Source organism: Salmo salar, chromosome ssa27 (assembly GCF_905237065.1).
Source record: "Salmo salar chromosome ssa27, Ssal_v3.1, whole genome shotgun sequence".
In the NCBI taxonomy this organism is placed as follows: domain Eukaryota; kingdom Metazoa; phylum Chordata; class Actinopteri; order Salmoniformes; family Salmonidae; genus Salmo; species Salmo salar.
The window spans coordinates 37,702,433-37,727,152 of NC_059468.1; the positions used below are offsets into that span (position 1 = coordinate 37,702,433).

Sequence of the window (24,720 nt, forward strand, 5' to 3'; positions counted from 1 at the left end):
CATTAGTGCTGAGAAACTAGTCACTTCTGTGGTTTTGGTTTCTCTTCTTCCTTGGTTTGTTTTACCTCTATCTCTCTCTCCCATCTATCTCTCTCCCTCTTGATATTTCTGCTCAACTTCCTGCCAGGCACACTGGCACTTCCCACAGGAGGAAGCAGACTTCACTCTGGTCCAGGAAGTGGTGAGAGTAGCCAGGTCCCTCAGGGCCCAGTGTGGCATGACCAAGGAGAAGCCTGACAGTAAGTCATTGTCACATCAATGTCACAACTTAACTCAACTGGATAGATAGATAAATGTTATGTCTGTTGGCCTGGTATTGGATAAGTTGTTGTCGCAAACACTTTACTTCATGGATCTCACAGATTTAGTAGTCGACCACACAGAGATTTGACAGATGAACTATAACGGAGCTTTAATGTGACCATTGCATGTTCTACAAGCTGAGTTGTATACTGGACAGAACCAGATCGAAATCTGATCTATGATATGTAGCATCCCTCTGGAAAAACTCATTCTGTCTTGTGAACATTATGATCGTCATGTAAACAGTGTTCTCCGTCTGAGCATTACAGTAGACTGTGTGTGTTAGTTCTAGATGAACCAGTGTATTCACCCTGGCAAGCCATTTGATTTAAACTGTACGTCATAACAGTGGTCATAATATTCTCATCAACATGACAAAGCTTTCTACAAATAAGGATAATGTTTCCTATCTGTTCTAGTTTAGGCTGGACAAAAAACCTGATTGAAATATGTTAAAGATATGGACCGTCTTTCTGACAGACTATTTAATGGCTTGATTCTCTTTAGAATGTATATGAATAATCTCATCATAATTATTATTATTAATCATAATCATGTATACTAATAAATGGCATTTCCTCTGTGTTCCAGTGTGGGCCGTGTGTTCGCCCAGCCAAGCCCAGATCCTGCTCCACTTTGGCCCTGCTGTACGGACCCTGGGCCGAATCACCAAGCTCCACCTCCACTGTCCTCAGGGGGCCGGCTCCCTGTCCTTCCCGTCGGCCCCCCCTCCCCCTAAAGGCAGTGCTGTGGGTGTGGTCGACCACTCCTGTCAGTTACACCTTAATGTTCAGGTAATCATCTGGTTCAGTGTAATCTCACAGATTTCTAGAAATGGTCAATTCTAATATGGTACTGAGTTGTTTGCCTTCTTCCAGGGCGGTGTGAATGTGAGCAAACTTAGTCTCCAGCTCTCCCAACGTAGAGAGAAGCTCCTCTCCAAACTGGAACAGTCCCTCTCTCGAACCCGTGTGCCAAACTACTTAGAGAAGGTTCCAGAGCGAGTGAGGGTAGAGACAGAGAACAAGGTAAGATATAAATACTGAAAAGTGGGTGCATGAAATGTGGCAAGGGTGTGTGTGTTTGTGAGATAAACGGGCCGATGACAGAATGCCTCACACACTCACTTGCCACCGTCTCCTGTGACCAACAGAATGAGCTATATGACATGTTGGGAGATCTCCCTGGACGATGAGACTTTTAACTCTCATAGTTAGCTCGTGTTATTGATCCTTGTCTTTGTAGTCATTGCTGATGCTTGAGATGATAAAGTACTACTGTACTTGACTCTAGTGACGGACCTCTCAATATTAAATAGATTTACCATTTTAATTCAGGCATGGAAATCACGAGTTCGGTAGCTGAGCATGACATTTAGATAGTCCAGTATTTGCATACCGTAGAAAAAAAAACATGTGCATGATCTCACAATAACAACCTTTGTATTTGTCACGTGAGCAAACTTGCTTTCATCCTGTGATCTAATGTGGTGATGTAAACTGGAGCAAAATGGCCGACATACCAGCATGTCTACAGTTTACATCCAAAATGGCATCCTATTACCTCATAAGGCTCTGGTCAAAAGTAGTGCACTATATAGGATATAGGGTGCCATTTGGGACGTAAACCATTGATGATGTTCTTGAAAGAGCCGTTGCTTTGTGTTTCTGTTCAATTATCCGCCTTCATTCCTTCCCCCACAATGGAATGTATCCGTTTAGATCTCAGCCTTGGAGCAGGAGCTGAGGAACATTGAGGAGCAGCTGTCAGCACTACAGGGACCTCCGAAACACAACTCTGGTCAAAAGTAGTGTACTATGTAGGGTTTTTCACTAGTTCCCCACAGTCAAAGTTATATTTAAAAAATGCACATTTTTGTTTTCATTAATTTTTTTACGATAGCCAATTTATTTTAAGTTGGGGTTAGGCATAAGGTTAGCAGTGTGGTTAGGTTTAAAATCAGATTTTAAGAAGAGAAATGACCACTGTGAGGAATAGGACCCTGGTCTAAAGTAGTGCACAACGTAGGGAATAGGGTGCCATTTGAAACACAGTCAGTAACAGTGAGAGATGACCTCCCTCTACATGGACAACTTGACTGTCTGCAGTGTCTGTCTGCAGTGTCTGTCTGCAGGGCTTCAACTCTGGATCGGACATTGATTATATCAATCATGGACTACCAGGTTTTCTGCCATTGAACACCAAGAACTGCAGGCCCTGGAATAACTAGTGGTGGCCCTAACCCTAACTACAGTGGTGACCCTACCCCTAACTACAGTGGTGACCCTACCCCTAACTACAGTGGTGGCCCTACCCCTAACTACAGTGGTGACCCTACCCCTAACTACAGTGGTGACCCTACCCCTAACTACAGTGGTGACCCTACCCCTAACTACAGTGGTGGCCCTACCCCTAACTACAGTGGTGACCCTACCCCTAACTACAGTGGTGGCCCTTGCTTGGAGTCAAGCCATATAGGTATGAATGTAAAATAATACATTATTCAAATAATACCACTTGTCTGTCATCATAAAACGGCATACTCTATCCCAGGGTTCCCCAGCCGAATTTGGCCCGCTGGTGATTTTATTTGGCCCCCCAAGTTCTGAGCAAAAGTGTTTTCATTTTTTTTTTTTTATAAAAAAATTACATAAAAGGCTATAAAACACCAGAAAATCAGCTCCAAGTTATTTTAATTTTGGAAATGTGTTCCAAAGTATTCCCACATATAATAGAGAGATGCATGTTATTATATAAAAATATAAGCAAAGTTTGACATGATTGTTTTAGTCAAATATTACACCGAACAAAAAAATGTATGCAACATGTAAAGTGTTGGTCCCGTGTTTCATGAGCTGAAATAAAATATCCCCGAAATTTTCCATATGTATAAAAAGCATATTTCTCTCAAATTTTGTGCACAAATTGGTGAACTTACTAAATGAAATGAGAGGTTGACTGTGTGATATTAGGTTGCTTCTTGTGTAAATATTTTCTGTCTGGATTTTAATGATTTGTATTAGTGAGCATTTCTTTTTTGCCAAGATAATCCATCTGACAAGTGTGGCATATCAAGAAGCTGATTAAACAGCATGATCATTATACAGGTGCACCTTGTGCTGGGGACAATAAAAAGCCATTCTAAAATGTGCAGTTTTGTCACAACAATGCCACAGATGTCTCACATTTTGAAGGATCGTACAATTGGCATGCTGATTGCAGGAATGTCCACCAGAGCTGTTGCCAGAGAATTTAATGTTCCTTTCTCTACCATAAGCCCCATCCAACATCGTTTTAAAGAATTTTGGCAGTACGTCCAACCGGCCTCAGAACCGCAGACCACGTGTAACCACACCAGCCCAGGACCTCCACATCCGGCTTCTTCACCTGCAGGATCGTCTGAGACCAGCCACCCGGACAGCTGATGAAGCTATGGGTTTGCGCAACTGAAGAATTTCTGCACAAACTGTCAGAAGCCGTCTCAGGGAAGCTCATGTGCGTGCTTGTCGTCCTCACCAGGGTCTTGACCTGACTGCAGTTCAGCATCGTAACCAACTTCAGTTGGAAAATGCTCACCTTCGATGGCCACTGGTACGCTGGGAGAAGTGTGCTCTTCATGGTTGAATCACAGTTTCAACTTTGCCGGTCAGATCGCAGACGTATGGTGTTGTGTGAGCGAGCAGTTTGCTGATGTCAACGTTGTGAACAGAGTTTACCATGGTGGTGGTGGTGGTGAGGTTATGGTATGGGCAGGCATAAGCTAGGGACAATGAACACAATTGCAATTCATTGATTGCATTTTGAATGCACAGAGAAAGCGTGATGAAATAATCTGCTGCCATCACCTCATGTTTCAGCATGATAATCTATTAAACCTGTGTTTACCACAAACCTTATTTTCAGCGTTTATCCAAAAGCCCTTTCAAAAAAAAAAAGCCTTTCATTTTCTCCATAGGCTTTTGTCCAATGAAACATGGTGGAGTTAGTGCCTACAAAAAGAAGCCATGTTTAACCAGTTAGAAGGTTGGAAGTTTCCTAGTTCCGACTAGCACATGAACGCGTGCTATTTGGAAGGGATCCCATGGCGCAGCGGGAAAACGTGGACGCGATTAGTCGAAAGTCTGCTGGGATAAATTTTTCACTGGGATTCTTATCTCCTTTTGTGAAAATCTCAGTCAAAGCTCCTTTCAATTAAATTCAAAGTGCTTTATTGGCATGTGAAAAATATGTTTACATTGCCAAAGCTGTATCTGTCTGTATCCCGATTTCCACTAGTTGCCACCGTAAAAATATGACATATAGTAAACATTCATGAAAACATAAATGTGCTTTTTTTGGTCTTCATTTAAGGTTAGGGTAAGGCATAAGCCAGCAGTGTGGTGAAGGTTAGGTTATACTCCCCTTGTCCTAAGGGTAAAAAATTACCCCCCTTCACTAAACCCCTAAAATAAAGCAGCTTAAAAATCACATATTATTAAGAAGATCAATAGTCTAAATGGGCGGGGTTTATGACTGTAGCAACTAGCGACGCCCCTGTATCCCTGACAACCGGATCCGGTTGTTGGCAACAACATCGCGACACTTCCGGAAATGTTTGGGAAACAGACCAGGCCAGGGTTTGAGAAGAGAACAATTTCTTCCTTAGTTGTTAATTTTCTCGAAATCTTAAAGGCATAACCTAGATTCGAGCCAATGTCTTAAGTAGATTAGCCTCCAACTCTGTTGAATTTGTTGCCGTTTTGAGCACCCAGGAAATGAGGTTATGGTATGGGCAGGCATAAACTAGGGACAATGAACATGTTATTACTCCAACTTAGTGAAAGTGATACACGTTTTCATTTTCGTCAAAAACAACTATCTCGAATGCGTGGCTTTGATTTGACGGCATGACCTTCAGACCCTGCCGTGTTTGAACGCATGGGGCTCAGCTAGCCCATTTCGCAATGGAATCCCCCAGTGTGATGGGCAGAAACTGCTTCTCCAATAGAAATCCCCCCCCATCTTCATAGGGAACAGATGAGTCATAGTGGGTAGAATAAGCAAGGAGGTGGGGCAGAGATAGGGAGATCCAATTGTCCCGTTGTAGAAAAGATCTGCATATTTCCATTATAATTCAATTCGACTTTGAACTCCTAAATAACGCGCTTTAAAAAAAAACTTAGACAAAGGGGGAAGTTTGGACTTTTATTAAGATTTATTTAACTAGGCAAGTCAGTTAAGAACAAATTCTTATTTTCAATGACGGCCTCGGAACAGTTAACTGCCTTGTTCAGATTTGTACATTGTCAGCTCGGAGACTCGAACTTGCAACCTTTCGGTTACTAGACCAACGCTCTAACCACTAGGCTACCCTGTCGCCACAAATCTTAGTCCACTATATTCATAACAGATTATAGTTTGGGAAACAGAACTGTATTGCGATCAAATGTTTCATCGATGAGAAAATGTGCATAATGTAGGATAAAATCCATCTTCTACCATATTTGGTAGTGAGTGGAAACGCCAAACGGATGCTTCATATTTATACATCCAGTGAAATCTGTCTCATTGTACTGTCTTTGGCCTACTTGCTTGCTGACCAGTCACAACAGGGGTGTATTCATTACGCCAATTATGTTACAAAACGTTCCGTTTACTTCAAAGTGAAAACATTTTCCAACGGGGGAAAAAAAAAAGGTAGGTCTCTCCCCGTTTTACTTTCTTGCTGTTTGGTTCTTACGATAAACGGTTTCCGTTGCAAGACGTAATGAATACACCCCAGATAGCAGGAGAAATTAATACACCCCAGATAGCAGGAAAAATGGCCAATTTCTCCGGAGCGCCACCGCCCTTATGACGGTTGTCAGGGCACTTTGTTGCTAGGGAAAATTGTACAGGAGATGAGGATGAAAGCGGAGGTTAGAAAGGATACAGGTTTTGTCAGATTTAACGTCAGATGTGACTTTTCGCAGCAGGTTAGAATTTACGCAGCAGGTTAGGAGAATTAAGGTAAGGAAAAGGGTTAAAGTTAGCTAAATTTAAAAACAATAATACCATTTTGCTGTTCATTTGACAAAAGATGGATCCCTTCTAGCCATGACCAGGTTAAGGGGCTTGGCCTTGCTTAATGAGTCAATCCGGAAGTAGTATGGAGCGTGTAAAAATCAGTGGTGTCAAATGAAAAATACCGTCAAGAGCCAGTAAAACACATACTGGCTTGGACGGATTGGTAGGAGAACAGTGGTGAAAAGGACGATGCATAACGCAAGTCTCGGTGAATTCCTATGTTGATAAATAAATCAATTGAACACATCTAGCTAAATGTCGGATCCAAGTAAAAGGTGAGGAAATGTGGACTGGACATGCAGTGAGGCACTGACACCGGTGGGCAAGACGGAGAGGAATTAAAGTGAGAGTGAAGGCGATCAACTGAAACCATTTTTCGACATCCAAGCTGGCTTTCCAGATAGCAAGCAACACGTCCTACCCGGGCAAATTACAAAAGGTGAGGTGGAAATTGTACTCTTGCTTAGCTAACGTTAGCTGTCTGAAGCTAGCTTGATCAATTTGACTTGATTTACCTAGCCGGGAGCTAGGTCGTTATGGAACTAGCTAGCTAACATTTGATATATGAAAAGCTCAATTGCTTGCTTGGCTACCTAGGATGTAAACTAACTAACGTCATTACTATGGAGATGTTCAAGTATTGCAATTTCCAAACATTTAACTCAAATTGCAATGGTGTGCAGACAGTCTTGGTCATGCAACAAAATGGTAAAATAGTTGGGTAAGTTGGTCACAACGTTTGTTGTTCAAACTATTGTAGTCATTTTCTAATATTACATTGTTAATTTTGAAATTACATTCGCCAAGGTGCTGTGTAGTTGGCTAAAATGGCTCTTACAGGCAAACGAGAGTCGAACTACAATGTAGCTGTCAAAACAATAGTAGGGTTGTGACACGGATACAGTTCAGTTGTCTTGACTGGCTTCAACTTGCTTTTCTTAAAATACTGATGACCAGTTTTGTTTAGTAGGCAACTCTTCTCTAAGACACATATTTACTTTAATAACAAACCTGATTCCAGCTGGGCTAGTCTTTAGTTGACCTTCGACCTTGTAATTTTAGAGTTTTAACCTACCAGGTAGTTACACGTATCAGTGAGACAGAGGGAGGTTGGCGTTTCAAATGGCTCTGTTCGTGACGGTGAGCAACAACTCCCTGCTTTTCTCCCACCCCGTTAGTCATCTTTTAAACTTTCTGATGTGTTGAAAGAGATAGTGGGAGAACTAGACAGCTCTGTTTCAGGTACCGTAGAACAATACTTTTTACACCCCTTGGCACCTCCTTTCAAACCTGACTTTCTGCTTTGGCTTTTGTGTAACTTGTCTCTTACAATGCTACCATAGATTGTCAAGTTACTGCCCTCCATCTTAACTGTTTGTCTACTCATCTGTCCTCGAACCCCAAAACCTCTGGTGCAGTACCTACTTTTTTCTCTTTTGCGTTTTTCCCTAAACTGCTGAATTGCGTCGTTCACTCACCCTATAACTGTGTAGTGTTGCAATCCTACCATGTCTAGACTACGTGTTTAAAGCCATGTGTTTCTGATGTAATGTTAACATTGTTTGTGTGTTCTAGTGAGGATCAACTGGAATAGATTTACTGTAGTTCTTGGTGTCCCATGGTGAGATGGGTAGATTAGCCTCTAACTGTTGAATTTGTTGCCGTTTTGAGCACCCAGGAAATGAGGGGCTCTCCGGTATACATTTCTTTAAAGTCAAAAGTAAATATAGTCCAATTAGCCTAGCTTTTCAACCATGAACCTATGGACTACAGATTTAAAGTTGGTGTAGGATTCAGTAACACATTACTCAACCAGATCAGGACATCCACTCAAAGATAGTTTGTACATAGTCTGATTGCAATGCTTACAAGATTATTGTTATCACCTTTAGACACCTTGAAAGGCTCCTGTTAGGATATACAGTGAACTCAACCGACCCCCTTATTCAAGTGGATACCTTTCTCCCCGTGTCTGTCTGATAGACACACGGTTACATTTACATTTTAGTCATTTAGCAGACGCTCTTATCCAGAGCGACTTACAGTAGTGAATGCATACATTTCATACATTTTTTTGTTGTTGTTGTCCGTACTGGTCCCCCGTGGGAATCGAACCCACAACCCTGGCGTTGCAAACACCATGCTCTACCAACTGAGCCACACGGGGCTGTTCTCGGTAATTGTTCCACGTCATTTCTATCCACGCCAAATTTGGTGTAAAACCACGCCCACGGGTAACCTAGCAACATTCAAAGCCGCGCTGATTGGTCAGAGTTCGGGACGTTCGCTGTGACGAGGTAAATGCGCGTGAACAACGCTAGAGAGAGAAATCCCCGCGAACGGGGCGTTTTCTGTCGCCCGCCGTTCCCTGTTTCATGGACTCGTTTTGAATTGAGTTTACATTTAAAAAGGCAAGTAACTCTGTAGATTAGCTCCATTGAGTCACTATTACTGAGAATCAATGTAACGTTAGCTATATCTTTGCCCATTCATTCAGCTAAAGCTAGTTATACAGCATCTCATTTAGTTACCAGCTACCACAAATGTCATGTAGGTAAGTATCTCAAATCGCTTTAGATAACCACACTAGGCTAACGTTAGACTGCTTCAACTGACACTTTATATATTACACAACTATCCATCTGGTTAGGCTGGCTGAAATTAATTTTATATTTTATTTAACCTTTATTTAATCAGTCACTAAAAAGCGACACAGTTTAATGCAACTTCATAGCGTTTTCCTGAATTTGGTTAAGTATGTATGACAATGTTTTGTTTTGGTGGGGATTCCCTCTGGCCTTCTTCCTCCTCAATCTGACCAATCAGCACGGATTTCAAGGTTGCTAGGTTACCGTGGGCGTGATTTAGCGCCAAGTTTGACGTGAATAAAAAAAGGACGCACCTGTTCCCCATGTCTCTGTCTGCTAGATACAGTGTTCTCTGTACCTGTTCCCCATGTCTCTCTGTCTGCTAGATACAGTGTTCTCAGCACCTGTTCCCCATGTCTCTCTGTCTGCTAGATGCAGTGTTCTCTGTACCTGTTCCCCATGTCTCTGTCTGCTAGATACAGTGTTCTCTGTACCTGTTCCCCATGTCTCTCTGTCTGCTAGATGCAGTGTTCTCTGTACCTGTTCCCCATGTCTCTCTGTCTGCTAGATGCAGTGTTCTCTGTACCTGTTCCCCCATGTCTCTCTGTCTGCTAGATGCAGTGTTCTCTGTACCTGTTCCCCATGTCTCTGTGTCTGCTAGATGCAGTGTTCTCTGTACCTGTTCCCCATGTCTCTGTCTGCTAGATACAGTGTTCTCTGTACCTGTTCCCCATGTCTCTGTCTGCTAGATACAGTGTTCTCTGTACCTGTTCCCCATGTCTCTCTGTCTGCTAGATGCAGTGTTCTCAGTACCTGTTCCCCATGTCTCTGTCTGCTAGATGCAGTGTTCTCTGTACCTGTTCCCCATGTCTCTGTCTGCTAGATGCAGTGTTCTCTGTACCTGTTCCCCATGTCTCTGTCTGCTAGATGCAGTGTTCTCTGTACCTGTTCCCCATGTCTCTCTGTCTGCTAGATGCAGTGTTCTCAGTACCTGTTCCCCATGTCTCTGTGTCTGCTAGATGCAGTGTTCTCTGTACCTGTTCCCCATGTCTCTGTCTGCTAGATGCAGTGTTCTCTGTACCTGTTCCCCCATGTCTCTGTGTCTGCTAGATGCAGTGTTCTCAGCACCTGTTCCCCATGTCTCTGTCTGCTAGATACAGTGTTCTCTGTACCTGTTCCCCATGTCTCTGTCTGCTAGATGCAGTGTTCTCTGTACCTGTTCCCCCATGTCTCTGTGTCTGCTAGATGCAGTGTTCTCTGTACCTGTTCCCCATGTCTCTGTCTGCTAGATGCAGTGTTCTCTGTACCTGTTCCCCATGTCTGTCTGCTAGATGCAGTGTTCTCTGTACCTGTTCCCCATGTCTCTCTGTCTGCTAGATGCAGTGTTCTCTGTACCTGTTCCCCATGTCTCTGTCTGCTAGATGCAGTGTTCTCAGCACCTGTTCCCCATGTCTCTGTGTCTGCTAGATACAGTGTTCTCTGTACCTGTTCCCCATGTCTCTGTCTGCTAGATGCAGTGTTCTCTGTACCTGTTCCCCATGTCTCTGTGTCTGCTAGATGCAGTGTTCTCTGTACCTGTTCCCCCATGTCTCTGTCTGCTAGATGCAGTGTTCTCTGTACCTGTTCCCCCATGTCTCTGTCTGCTAGATGCAGTGTTCTCTGTACCTGTTCCCCATGTCTCTGTCTGCTAGATACAGTGTTCTCTGTACCTGTTCCCCCATGTCTCTGTCTGCTAGATACAGTGTTCTCTGTACCTGTTCCCCCATGTCTCTGTCTGCTAGATGCAGTGTTCTCAGTACCTGTTCCCCATGTCTCTGTCTGCTAGATACAGTGTTCTCAGTACCTGTTCCCCATGTCTCTGTCTGCTAGATGCAGTGTTCTCTGTACCTGTTCCCCCATGTCTCTCTGTCTGCTAGATGCAGTGTTCTCAGCACCTGTTCCCCATGTCTCTGTCTGCTAGATGCAGTGTTCTCAGCACCTGTCCCCCATGTCTCTCTGTCTGCTAGATGCAGTGTTCTCAGCACCTGTTCCCCATGTCTCTCTGTCTGCTAGATACAGTGTTCTCTGTACCTGTTCCCCATGTCTCTGTCTGCTAGATGCAGTGTTCTCAATGTCTCTCTGCACTCCAACTGTAGGCCTAGAGCTTGTTGTAAAATATCAGGGCATTTCAGGATGTGGCCTAGGCTAGTCTGATGATCTGGTCAGGACCTAGACCTGTTGAAAGGATTCTCTTAGATGCACTAAATAGTAAAATGTTGTCTGTGATATCTAGGCCTTATTTGATTGGATTTGACTTTTCAGTCATTGAAAGCTGTCCAAATATGATCCCGGACCTGGTTATGAGGCTTGGATATTATTTGGACAGCTTGTTGCCATTAAAATGCTCACTCCGCAAGTATTTACAACTTTCTAAAACCAAATACAAATGGTGCCATGTTTGTTTGTCTCTTTAAATCTATAGCATATTTTTATTAGGTTGATTGTCATAATATTTGACTGAATAATAGTGAATCATGAATCGCCTGTTTCTTCACTTCAATTTATTTAACCTTTTATTTAACTAGGCAAGTCAGTTAAGAACAAATTCTTATTTGCAATGACGGCCTACCCCAGCCATACCCTAACCGGGATGATGTTTGGCCAATTGTACACCGCCCCTTGGGACTCCCAATGATGGCCGGGTTGTGATACAGCCTGGAATCGAACCAGGGTCTGTAGTGACGCATCTCAGTGCCGGAGGCAGTGCCTTAGACCGCTGCGCCACTCAGGAGCCCCCAATAATCTCAGTACCTTTTTTATAACAGCTAATATGTACCAGGGGTACGACACATTCTCTGCCTATCATCATTGGTTTATGACCTCATGTGATCAGTTATTGACAACAAACCCTGTTCAAACATAAATACTTTTAAAAAATCTATCTGAATAAAACTTAAAAGTTTTTTTTTAAATCTATGCCAATAATCTGTGTGATATAGACCCAGTCATCCAGGAGCTCGGTGTTGGTATTTACCATGCTGGGTATTGGGATTCACCATGCTACCTAAGCCTATTGAAATCAATCAAATGTATTTATAAAGCCCTTTTTACATCAGCACATGTCACAACGTGACGTACAGAAACCCAGCCTAAAAGAGATGCACCTCAAGTTGATCTGCTGAAATAGTGCTGATTCTGTCCTGAACTCTGACCCCGCAGACTGACTGCATACGTACGTTTAATATATTGTTAGGGGGATTCTTAGGCAGGAAACTGCTTCCATTTTTTGGGGGGGGAAATTGGGTGTGCATCCCAAATTGCACCCTATTCCCTATATAATGCACTACTTTTGACCGGAGACCATAGGACTGTGGTCAAAAGCAGTGCCACCCGGGAAATGCACCATCTGGGACCCACACAGTGTTTTTTTTGTCTTTCCCAGAAGGCTGAAACTGCCATCTCTTTCATGTTGTTTGTTTCCAGCAACAAAGACAACATGAGAGGGACCAAAGTGATATTTATTAAGAGCTGTGTATTAGCTTAGAGTGATCTAATGAAATATTATGTCACATGCGCCGAATACAACAGGTGAAGACCTTACGGAGAAAAGCTTTGTCAGCTCCTCAGTCAGGACTACTGTTGCTACGGATGCTGGCTGGTATACACTATATGACTAAAAGTATGTGGACACCTGCTTGTGGAACGTGTCATTGTAAAATCATGGGCATTCATATGGAGTTGGTCCCCCCCCTTTGCTGCTATAACAGCCTCAATTCTTCTGGGAAGGCTTTCCACTAGATGTTGGAACATTGCTGAGGGGACTTGCTTCTATTCAGCCACATTAGTGAGGTGGGGCACTGATGTTGGCCGATTAGGCCCGCAGTCGGGGTTCCAATTCAACCCAAAGGTGTTCGATGGGGTTGAGGTCAGGGCTCTGTGCAGGCCAGTCAAGTTCTTCCACACCGATCTCAACAAAGCATTTTATTTATGGACCTCGCTTTGTGCACGGGGGCATTTGTCATGCTGAAATGGGAAATGGGGATGCCTTGTCAGTTGTACAATTGAAATGTGTCTTCAGCATTTAACCCAACCTCAGAGGTGTGGGGGCCTGCCTTAATCGACATCCACGTCTTCGGCGCCCGGGGAACAGTGGGTTAACTGCCTTGCTCAGGGGCAGAATGACAGATTTTTTTTACCTTGTCAGCTCGGGGATTCGATCCAGAAACCTTTCAGTTACTGGCCCAACGCTCTAACCACTAGGGCCTTCCCCAAACTGTTGCCACAAAGTTGGAAGCTTAGAATCGTCTAGACTGTCATTGTATGATGTAGATTTCCCTTCACTGGAACTAAGAGGCCTGAACCATGAAAAACAGCCCCAGACCATTAGTCCTCCTCCATCAACCTTCACAGTTGGCGCTTTGCATTCGGGCAGATAGAGTTCTCCTGGCATCCGCCAAACCCAGATTAGTTTATTGGACTGCTAGATGGTGAAACGTGATTCATCACTCCAGAGAACGTGTTTCCACTGCTCCAGAGTCCAACGGCTGCGAGCTTTACACCGCTCCAGCCAACGCTTGGCATTGCGCATGCTTATCTTAGGCTTGTGTGTGGCTGCTTGGCCATGGAAACCCATTTCGTGACGCTCCCGACGAACAGTTCTTGTGCTGACTTTGCTTTCAGAGGCAGTTTGGATTTCAGTAGTGAGTGTTGCTTCAGCAATCGGCATTCCAGTTCATTGAGCTTGTGTGTCCTACCACTTCTCACAGCTGAGCCGTTGTTTCCACTTCACAATAACAGCCCTTTCAGTTGACCGGGGCAGCTCTAGCAAGGCAGAAATTTGACAAACTGACTTGTTGGAAAGGCGGCATCCTATGACGGTGCCACGTTGAAAGTCACTGAGCTCTTCAGTAAGACCATTCTACTGCCAGTGTTTGTCTATGGAGATTGCATGGCTGTGTGCCCGATTTTTATACACCTTCAGCCACACCTGTTTCTGACAATCGCTGAATCCACTTATTTGAGGGGTGTCCATACTTTTGTGTATGTCTGTCCTATATATTTGTGTGTGTGTGTCCTATATATTAGTGTGTGTGTGTGTGTGTGTGTTATCCCATGTTAAAATATTTGAAGAGAAATCCTCTGGTTACTGTTAACAGGCTTTTAAAATCTCCATTGAATAGAAAAGGATGGTATAAGCCTTGGTTTCTGGACATTAGGCTAACAGTTGGGTTCAACACCAAACGCCACGACGACAGTCTGCAGAAGTACTTCAGCTTGAATTTGTGCTGACAGGATGTCCTGTTTCCCCTGTGATACTCGGGCCGACGGGGTCCTGTGATACTCGGGCCGACGGGGTCCTGTGATACTCGGGCCGACGGGTACATAATATGGTTAATATATTCAGCTGTGCAGGGATCTTAAGAAGGGTAGTGAAAATGAAGCTGTTCCCGTACTGAACCTCACAGCGTGATTCATTAGCACGGACCCTGAACACAGTTTTACAGCTTGATTCATAGGCTCAACACACCAAATAGTTTTATGGTGACACTGGTGAGAAATAATGAGGCAACAGCCACATGTGGTTGGACCATCCCCTACTGAACAGTTTGGGTCGTGTTCTGATTCTGCTCTATGACAGTCACTCATGTTTTGGATCATATAGTCCTCGTTTATTTCAGACTGTTTCACTGAGAGAAAATTGAAACGTACTGAATTGATGCTAACATATTTATTTCCTCTGTCCTCTGTTTCAGGATGATGGCTGAGGGATAACGTCAAGGCCACTCCACCCCAACGTGACCCTGGTTATCTTATCCAAACACCCCTTTCCTCTTCCCCTGTTTTTCTCAATTTCCTCTTGCCTCTACTCACTCTCCTGTCCCACTGTTTCATGGAGGAGAGCCAAACCGATACAACACCACACTGGGTTAATACTCACGTCTCTACAATAGAGGTTCTGGATCGTTCTCCTGTCATGTTATCGATCAGACTCAATGATTGGATGAGCAGTAAGGATCACGTGATCAGACCACTGTTCTCTCCACCCCTATTGGACGTCTTCTCTTTCTCATCTTTGTGATTGATTTGGACCCTATTGGCTGTTGTCATTTCAACTCTGTCCCCTCTCCACTGTTTTCTTTTCCTCACTGCAGTCTATCCTCTGATGTCATTGGGCCATGGTTCGCAAGAGAGGTTCCCTTATCTTGTGTGGAGCTTTCCTATTCGTCGCCTGCAATGGCTTGCTTCTCCTTTTCCTTTGGGGACGGCCTCCCATTGGTCGATTTGGGGAGGGGGGAGGGGCTGAGCCAGGGGGAAGGGAAGAGTGGGGAGTGGCCAAAAGAAAAGGGGGAGGGACTAATCTGGCTGGTGAGGTGATCCGATTGGCCGAGGAGGTAGAATCGGAACTGGAGACCCAGAAGGAACTTCTGAAGCAGATTCAGAGTCACAGGTCGCTATGGGAAAAGAGGAGAGGGATGGGAAGAAGACGGATGGATGGAGGGAAGGTAGAAAATCAAGAGGAACACAAACCGTCACTACAGTTGCCTCCAGGACCTCCAAAGGACGATTCAGAGAACAAGGACCAAAGTCAACAGGAATTTGTTGCAGCGGTCCCAGACCTTAAAGTAGACACACAATCGGACAATGACCTAAAAGAACTGAACTACACCAAACTGGAAGTAACTGTCACCAGTCCACAAGTTGTCATTCCCATATTGGTCATCGCCTGTGACAGGGTGACGGTGAAAAGGAGTCTTGACAAGTTGATCCAATACCGCCCATCTGCAGAACTCTACCCAATCATAGTTAGCCAGGACTGCGGCCATGCTGAGACAGCCCGTGTGATTGGCTCATATGGCAGTCAGGTGACTCACATTAGCCAACCAGACCTCTCGGACATCCGGGTACGGCCGGAGCACAGGAAGTTCCAGGGCTACTATAAGATTGCCAGACACTACCGCTGGGCCCTCAACCAGGTGTTCAACACACTCTCTCACTCCACCGTAGTGATCGTGGAAGATGACTTGGAGGTAAGTGAACAGTAACTGAAATCTATACACCACTGTCTGCATGCACTGTAATTGAGGAATGGATTTAAAGTGCAGCTTAGTCTGAATGTCTTGGACTCATTTATTTTAGAAATGTATGAGTTTCTGGTGACTTGCATGCAGCTCAATAGAAGTATCTAGTAGCCTTGCGGCTCATAGGAGTCTATGTCCTGTTTCTGTAACATGTACACCCCCTGGACAGAACACTAGTCTATCTCCTGTTTCTGTATGTACAGTACACCCGCTGGACAGAACACTAGTCTATGTCCTGTTTCTGTAACATGTACACCCCCTGGACAGAACACTAGTCTATCTCCTGTTTCTGTATGTACAGTACACCCCCTGGACAGAACACTAGTCTATGTCCTGTTTCTGTATGTACAGTACACCCCCTGGACAGAACACTAGTCTATCTCCTGTTTCTGTATGTACAGTACACCCCCTGGACAGAACACTAGTCTATCTCCTGTTTCTGTAACATGTACACCCCCTGGACAGAACACTAGTCTATGTCCTGTTTCTGTATGTACAGTACACCCCCTGGACAGAACACTAGTCTATCTCCTGTTTCTGTAACATGTACACCCCCTGGACAGAACACTAGTCTATGTCCTGTTTCTGTATGTACAGTACACCCCCTGGACAGAACACTAGTCTATGTCCTGTTTCTGTATGTACAGTACACCCCCTGGACAGAACACTAGTCTATCTCCTGTTTCTGTAACATGTACACCCCCTGGACAGAACACTAGTGTATCACAGGGCATTGGCTCCCATTTTTACAGCCTTTGGTATGACTCGGCTGGGATTCGAACTCCCAAACTCAGGTGCGGACACTCTAACCACAAAGCCTGTTTGGTCAGTTTAGTATTCGTATAAAGCAGCAGTGGATTAATCAACAAGGCCTAAGTGATGAATCCACTGCTGTATTTTAGTTACACGCCAACATCCAGCCCTGGTGTTATCCCAGAACCGTCATTTCTTTAAGGGAACTACAACCCTGTGGCCTACAACAAAACCCCAAGTGCTCCGTTTGCAGCACTGAGCTTTAACCCCCCCCCCGCTCCCTGTAACAGGGGCATAATATGCCTTCTGTCTGCCTGCTCAGCATGTTCCATAGGTTTCCATGGGAAGGTATTTCATTCCATCTGGCTCACATTGACATTTGGGATGGTGATGATGATGAAAATTGATCCTAAAATGTCTCATTTGCATAACCTAAAACATAGCTTTTGCATTAAACATTTCATAACCTTTCTTTTTATGGCCTCACAACACTAGTTTATTGGTCTAGGGCATGTATTCCCAAACTGGGGTTATGCCAACTTAAAAATGTAAAAAAAAAATACATCTTCACATTTTCAAACAGTACATTTATATTTTCCCACGGAGCTATACATTTTTGGTGAGTTTTTTTTTTTCCTCTCACCTGAGTAGCCTTGGTTCACTGCCAAAAATAAAATTAAACCATCTAGTGTTGAGTGAAATAACAACACAATGTAAAATAATTAACATATAAAAGCTACAGATACCATTAATAAGAAGGGGCTAGAAGTGTCTTATATGGTGAGCTACCGAGTGGCTAGGACAGGCAAGCCCCATACGATTGTGGAGGACTTATTTCTTCCTGCTGCCGCGGATATGGCTGGGACAATACTGGGGGGAAAGGCCAAAAATAAATAAAAACTATACAGACAATGACTTCATCAAACACTGTTTCACAACATATCAGTGACGTGGCAGGAGATGTGGAAGCAGTTGCTCCCGACGCCACTTGGGTCCACTGCAGCATCCACTGAGAGGCTCTTGCTGCCAAGGGAATGCCTGACAGCTTGAAAGACGTTTTGGACACTACAGTGAAAATGGTTCACTTTGTTAAACCCCTGAACTCTCGGGTATTTTCTGCACTATGCAATGATACAGTGCCTTGCATATGTATTCACCCCCTTTGCTATGAAGCCTCTGAATAAGATCTGGTGCAACCAATTACCTTCAGAAGTCACATCATTAGTTAGATTGCATGCAGGTGGACTTTAAGTGTCACATGATCTCAGTGTGTGTGCAATTGAGAATCTGTGGTATGACTTAAAGATCGCTGTACACCAGTGGAACCCATCCAACTTGAAGGAGCTGGAGCAGTTTTTCCTTGAAGAATGGGCAAAAATCCCAGTGGCTAGATGTGCCAAGCTTATAGAGACATACCCCAAGAGACTTGCAGCTGTAATTGCTGCAAAAGGTGGCTCTACAAAGTATTGACTTTGGGGGGTTAATAGTTATGCACGCTCAAGTTCATTTTTTTTTGTTGTCTTATTTCTTGTCTGTTACAAAATATTTTGTAATTGTGAATCTTCAAAGTGGTAGGCATGTTGTGTAAATGAAATGATACAAACCCCTCAATCTATTTTAATTCCAGGTTGTAAGGCAACAAAATAGGAAATGCCAAGGGGGTGAATACTTTCGTAAGCCACTGTAAGAGCTCTTTGTCACTTCCCACGAGCCGGGTTGTGACAAACTCACACTCATTCTTATGTATTTTTATTTTTTTTTATCAGGCTTACAATGATGGCAAAAACAACATTTGAGAGTGCGCTGACCCTGGTGCTAGAGGGGGTATGTAGCTGGAGGTTGAATGTTTGAAGGGGTACAGGACTATAAAAGTTTGGGAACCACTGGTCTAGGCTAAGTATTGGTCTAGGGTAATTACTACTGTGACCAGTGGTTAGCCACAGTAGGTTTGGTTCTGTTTAGGCCCAGTAAAGCCCATCATTAAGAGTCCTCTATAAGCATCTGTGGATCATTTAGCAGGCGCTTTTATCCAAAACTACTTAAGCATGAATACATTTTTTGTATGGCTGGCCTTAGTGGGAATCGAACCCGCAATCCTGGCCGTTTAGAAGTGCCATGCTCTACCATATTTACATCAGTAAACTGACCTCAAGCCAGTAGGTGAATCATGATGAACCAAGATGGACAGAGAATGGTGCACAGTAGGGACAGAGCGAGTGGACATTTGCATTCCCAGATTAGCAGATTTGAACTGATTTAGTGGATTAACTAGGTTGACACCCGGTAGAGTGGGGTGTGAAGACAGACCCCCTCCATCCCCCATCAAATCAGACCCAAGGCTGTGTCCCAAATGGCATCCTATATACTGCAGCACTATCCTTTAAACAGGACCTTAGAGCTCTAGTCAAAAGTAGTGCACTATATAGGGGATAAGGTTCTATTTGAGACGCTAGTCAAATGAAACTGCCAGCTGGCTGAACAAATGGTCTGGAAACAAACTGCATCGGCAGAATTCGTCATGAGTTACAGGAAATGACCAAAACAACAGAGTTGTTACCATGAAAGGGAAAGGGGGTGATACCTAGTTAGTTGTACAACTGAAATGTGTCTTCCACATTTAACCCAACCCCTCTGACTCAGAGAGGTGCGGGGGGGGCTGCTTTAACCCAACCCCTCTGACTCAGAGAGGTGCGGGGGGCTGCTTTAACCCAACCCCTGACTCAGAGAGGTGCGGGGGGCTGCTTTAACCCAACCCCTCTGACTCAGAGAGGTGCGGGGGGCTGCTTTAACCCAACCCCTCTGACTCAGAGAGGTGCGGGGGGGCTGCTTTAACCCAACCCTTCTGAATCAGAGGTGTGGAGGGCTGCTTTAACCCAACCCTTCTGAATCAGAGAGGTGTGGAGGGCTGCTTTAACCCAACCCCTCTGACTCAGAGAGGTGTGGAGGGCTGCTTTAACCCAACCCCTCTGACTCAGAGAGGTGTGGAGGGCTGCTTTAACCCAACCCTTCTGAATCAGAGAGGTGTGGAGGGCTGCTTTAACCCAACCCTTCTGAATCAGAGAGGTGTGGAGGGCTGCTTTAACCCAACCCCTCTGACTCAGAGAGGTGCGGGGGGGGCTGCTTTAACCCAACCCCTCTGACTCAGAGAGGTGCGGGGGGGGCTGCTTTAACCCAACCCCTCTGACTCAGAGAGGTGCGGGGGGGCTGCTTTAACCCAACCCCTCTGACTCAGAGAGGTGCGGGGGGGCTGCTTTAACCCAACCCTTCTAAATCAGAGAGGTGCGGGGGGCTGCTTTAACCCAACCCCTCTGACTCAGAGGTGCGGGGGGCTGCTTTAACCCAACCCCTCTGACTCAGAGAGGTGTGGAGGGCTGCTTTAACCCAACCCTTCTGAATCAGAGAGGTGTGGAGTTCTGCTTTAACCCAACCCTTCTGAATCAGAGAGGTGTGGAGGGCTGCTTTAACCCAACCCTTCTGAATCAGAGAGGTGTGGAGGGCTGCTTTAACCCAACCCTTCTGAATCAGAGAGGTGTGGAGGGCTGCTTTAACCCAACCCTTCTGAATCAGAGAGGTGTGGAGGGCTGCTTTAACCCAACCCTTCTGAATCAGAGAGGTGTGGAGGGCTGCTTTAACCCAACCCTTCTGAATCAGAGAGGTGCGGGGGGCTGCTTTAACCCAACCCTTCTGAATCAGAGAGGTGTGGAGGGCTGCTTTAACCCAACCCTTCTGAATCAGAGAGGTGTGGAGGGCTGCTTTAACCCAACCCTTCTGAATCAGAGAGGTGTGGAGGGCTGCTTTAACCCAACCCTTCTGAATCAGAGAGGTGTGGAGGGCTGCTTTAACCCAACCCTTCTGAATCAGAGAGGTGCGGGGGGGCTGCTTTAACCCAACCCTTCTGACTCAGAGAGGTGTGGAGGGCTGCTTTAACCCAACCCCTCTGAATCAGAGAGGTGTGGAGGGCTGCTTTAACCCAACCCTTCTGAATCAGAGAGGTGTGGAGGGCTGCTTTAACCCAACCCTTCTGAATCAGAGAGGTGTGGAGGGCTGCTTTAACCCAACCCTTCTGACTCAGAGAGGTGCGGGGGGGCTGCTTTAACCCAACCCTTCTGACTCAGAGAGGTGCGGGGGGCTGCTTTAACCCAACCCCTCTGACTCAGAGAGGTGCGGGGGGGCTGCTTTAACCCAACCCTTCTAAATCAGAGAGGTGCGGGGGGCTGCTTTAACCCAACCCCTCTGAATCAGAGAGGTGTGGAGGGCTGCTTTAACCCAACCCCTCTGACTCAGAGAGGTGTGGAGGGCTGCTTTAACCCAACCCTTCTGAATCAGAGAGGTGTGGAGGGCTGCTTTAACCCAACCCTTCTGAATCAGAGAGGTGTGGAGGGCTGCTTTAACCCAACCCTTCTGAATCAGAGAGGTGTGGAGGGCTGCTTTAACCCAACCCTTCTGAATCAGAGAGGTGCGGGGGGGGCTGCTTTAATCCACGTCTTCGGCGCCCAGGGAACAGTGGGTCACCAGTTAAAAGCTTCTAGGCTAAACTTTGCTCCCCTAAATCAAACATTGAGAAACTGAGGGGGGAACTGTCCAATTATGTAACCGTTCCTGCAGTTGCTTTTCTACGTATTGTGACTAGCAACCTAAACACACATGTATCATGTTTGCTTTGGTTAGTCATTTCATGTTGACATACTATTGGCATTGTATTAAATCAGATAGCCCAACATTTTGAACTTCTCATTCATTGAGGCCCCTATTGGGTGTTTATCAAGCCTGCTCAAGTTCTCGTCCTTTTGTTGTCATTGGGCTTGTATTGCATGGATTCATACTGCAGATGCAGTTTCACAGCCAGTTGATTGTTGACGAGCAGAAACAAACATGTTTGGTCGTGTTGGTTATCGTTACAATGAGTGACGCATAGTTGACATGGCAGAAACAGGTCTGGGACCAGACTACAGTTTTCATAATTCCGTAACAAATAGTGGTGCAGGATATATACTGAATAATTCCTTTTATAACTGGAAGGAAAAACATTACTAAGACAAGTTATCCTACTGTAGAACAGATGATCTGATCCAACGCTTCTCTGTCCCGTCCAGGTGGCCCCGGACTTCTTTGAGTACTTCCGCGCCTTGCACCCCATCTTGACCTCTGACCCCACCCTGTGGTGTGTGTCTGCCTGGAACGACAACGGCAGAGATGGCCTGGTGGACCCTGGGAAGGCTGACCTCCTCTACAGGACAGACTTCTTCCCTGGGCTGGGCTGGATGCTGCTGAAGGACGTCTGGGCAGAACTAGAACCCAAGTGGCCCACGGCCTTCTGGGACGATTGGATGCGTCACCCCGAGCAGCGTAAAGAGCGCTCTTGCATCCGCCCAGAGATCTCCAGAACTATGACCTTCGGACGTAAGGGTGTCAGCTTGGGTCAGTTCTTTGACCAGTATCTGCGTTATATTAAACTCAACACTGACTTTGTGCCTTTCACCAAACATGATCTGTCTTACTTGATGAAGGAGAACTTTGACGTGAACTTTGTGAAGGAGGTTTACAGCGCCCCCCTGGTTAAAATAGAAGAGCTACAACAAGGGGGAGGTTTGAAGGCACCGGGTCCATACCGGGTGCAATATTCCAGCCGGGAGAGTTTTAAAGTCATGGCTCGTAACTTAGGGGTTATGGATGACTTGAAATCGGGGGTTCCCCGTGCAGGTTACAGGGGCGTGGTCAGCTTCCTGTCCCGTGGACGACGGGTCTTCTTGACCCCACCTGAAGGATGGACAAAGTACGACGTCAGCTGGAGCTGAGAGGTTCCGACTGGACGTAGTGTGAATGGTATCGAAGGCCGACTTGAGAAACGCCCTCTCAAACCAAAGAAAGCAAGGTCACATGAAGGAACTGAAGCTAAACCAAACAGACAGGCTTGGTGGGTGAAGGGATTTGACATGTGGTAGAAGTAGGTTGGGTAGAGGAGAGTAAAAACACCTTGTTTTGAGAGTGAATCTGAATGCAGTGTTCAGCTCAGGGGGTGAAACCACAGTCTCTCACAGAAAGTAAGAATCATTAGATTGGTTGTTCTCCTGCTAGAGCTCATCTAGGAAAGGTTTGCTTCAACACAATGTCTTAAACTGAATCGAAAGTTCTGGACAACCACAAGTTTGATTTGATTGGGAGGCCTCAGATTAGCTTTTTGTCTTGTTCCCAGTGTCACCAGGTCTTTAAAGGAGAGAACACCTCTCTGGTCACAACCTAAATAGCACCCTTTTCCCTATTTAGTGCACTACTGTTGACCAGGGCCCATAGGGAATAGGGTGCAATTTGGTACAGCCTATGTCTACATTCTACTTTAAAAGAACTTGCAGTATTCTACTCACTTAAAGTGAATGAATGAATGAGGTCAAAATATTAGTTAGACTGGTATTGAGTATTATAAATATGATTGTCTAATTTGGTTTATTCATAAAATGTTTTTTGGGGAAGGGGAAAGGCTATTTGGGGAAATGTATTTTATTTAGCTATCTTGTAAATGGTTTATAAAGATCATTCTTTAAATGGTCCGAGGTTCATACATTGCCATGCAGCGCACCAATTTAACACATTGTAGTTGATGTTGGGTTTATCTCAAACGGTACCTTACTCCCTAAAAAGGGAAGAGAGCCATTTGGGACGCAGATGCTGACTATACTTGAGCCCTTTTCAAACGAAGGTTCAGTTGTAATTCCATGACATTCAAACAGTGGTATTCTACGGTTAGGTTTGTTGAAAAACCAATGATTGATTGTTTTACATGTTTTCTTTACATTAATGTACTGTATTTAGTTCTGGGGTGATTCATATGTCCTTATGGTGGAAAAAAAATTAAAAACACTGCCTGATGTGTTTAACTTTAATACGTTGCAAATAAAATACTATTTTGATATTTGTCCACATGTCTTTTGAGTGTCAGACTAGTGACCAAACGGATCTTAAGTCTTATTATTCCTGGTCCTTTTCCAACGAAATCTTTTCCCACTTGTGCCTGTAACCTCTGTCTGTGTCACAAATGACACCCTAGTCCCTATATAGTGCACTACTTTTGACCAAAGGGCTATATAGGGTGTCATTTGGAACGCGACCCAGTCTAGGTTATCCGTCCACACTTCCTTTCCCAGTCCACCCATATCCTGTTGACTTCCTGCCCTATCTTGCTTCCTGTTTCATAAACAGTTTGGTCTGATCACTTTACAATCCAGATTAGAAGAGCCTAGAGATCAATTGAGGTGCCTCAGCAAGCAGATTTAGACATGGAGGACAGTATTTTAAAACTATTGGCCGACCAACTGTGTTGAAACCTGAGAAATATTTATGAGAACTCCAAGGATTATGTCCGTAGTCTCTCTGGGCCATCATTTCAAATCAAACTGGAGTCAGAGGCTAATATGCCCAATACCTTTAGATTAGTACATTTTATATTAAATTATTTTAGCTTTCTTTGTCCGTTACTTATACTATAGGTTGGCAATGGACAGACGGGTAGAATTTTGAGCATCTACCAGTCTATCGTTAACACCACTGAGCAGAGTACCTGCCATGAATTGTAAACCAATTTTACATCTAGAAAACGGGAGAAAAGAGGGAGATCCCTGTAACACACTGCGCTGAAAGCAAGTGTACGAACGGCCCCGCACTGCGCCAACAGTCGGTCTGGTGAGGTTTCTACTTCAGGCTATAAGAGCTACTGTACTTTACCTTGTAGCAGCCAGCGGCGGTTCTAGACCATTTCAACTGGGGCCAGTTGTACTGTTAGAGGGCCCAGTTACATTAGACGTTAATTGTTGTTATATCGTTTTCTTCACTGCATTGCAGATGCATGTGGTACGATACTGTTGTGTTCCGCGTTGCCACTGTCTAATAACGGATGTAAAAAAAGAACCATAGCAAAAATTTGTTATGTAAAAATTATTTCCTACTCCACATTTAGGGGGGCCACAAGGGGGTCCAAAATT

The 24,720-nt window shown here is 44.8% G+C and overlaps 2 protein-coding genes across 7 annotated transcripts in view; both read left to right on the forward strand.

Moving 5' to 3' along the window:
• The window catches only part of vars2 (valyl-tRNA synthetase 2, mitochondrial), a 45,668-nt gene extending 42,483 nt beyond the window's left edge, over positions 1-3,185 (forward strand). For both annotated transcript variants that reach the window (XM_014178716.2, XM_014178715.2), the window contains 4 exons: positions 128-239; positions 895-1,097; positions 1,182-1,331; positions 2,025-3,185. In XM_014178716.2, the coding sequence (XP_014034191.1) occupies positions 128-239; positions 895-1,097; positions 1,182-1,331; positions 2,025-2,114 (555 nt within the window). In that variant the 3' untranslated portion in view covers positions 2,115-3,185. The remainder of the gene's footprint in view (positions 1-127; positions 240-894; positions 1,098-1,181; positions 1,332-2,024) is intronic.
• Positions 3,186-6,416: 3,231 nt separating this feature from the next.
• Positions 6,417-23,652, forward strand: mgat1b (alpha-1,3-mannosyl-glycoprotein 2-beta-N-acetylglucosaminyltransferase b). 5 transcript variants are annotated; one of them, XM_014178718.2, is made up of 3 exons: positions 6,417-6,787; positions 14,669-15,943; positions 21,841-23,652. In XM_014178718.2, exons 2-3 carry the CDS (start codon positions 15,092-15,094, stop codon positions 22,540-22,542), a joined length of 1,554 nt encoding a protein of 517 aa, XP_014034193.1. In that variant the 5' UTR covers positions 6,417-6,787; positions 14,669-15,091; the 3' UTR covers positions 22,543-23,652. The 5 variants fall into 5 exon arrangements, with proteins under 5 accessions (XP_014034193.1, XP_014034194.1, XP_014034192.1 ...); XM_014178719.2 differs by lacking the exon at positions 6,417-6,787 and adding an exon at positions 7,235-7,488; XM_014178717.2 differs by lacking the exon at positions 6,417-6,787 and adding an exon at positions 7,429-7,590.
• Positions 23,653-24,720: the final 1,068 nt, after the last annotated feature.

Excerpts from the sequence above, each read along its gene's own strand:
- mgat1b (XM_014178718.2), top strand. The coding sequence starts at position 15,092 with ATGGTTCGCAAGAGAGGTTCCCTTATCTTGTGTGGAGCTTTCCTATTC. Across the intron at positions 15,944-21,840 it reads TCGTGGAAGATGACTTGGAG|GTGGCCCCGGACTTCTTTGA; the intron begins GTAAGTGAACAG and ends TGTCCCGTCCAG.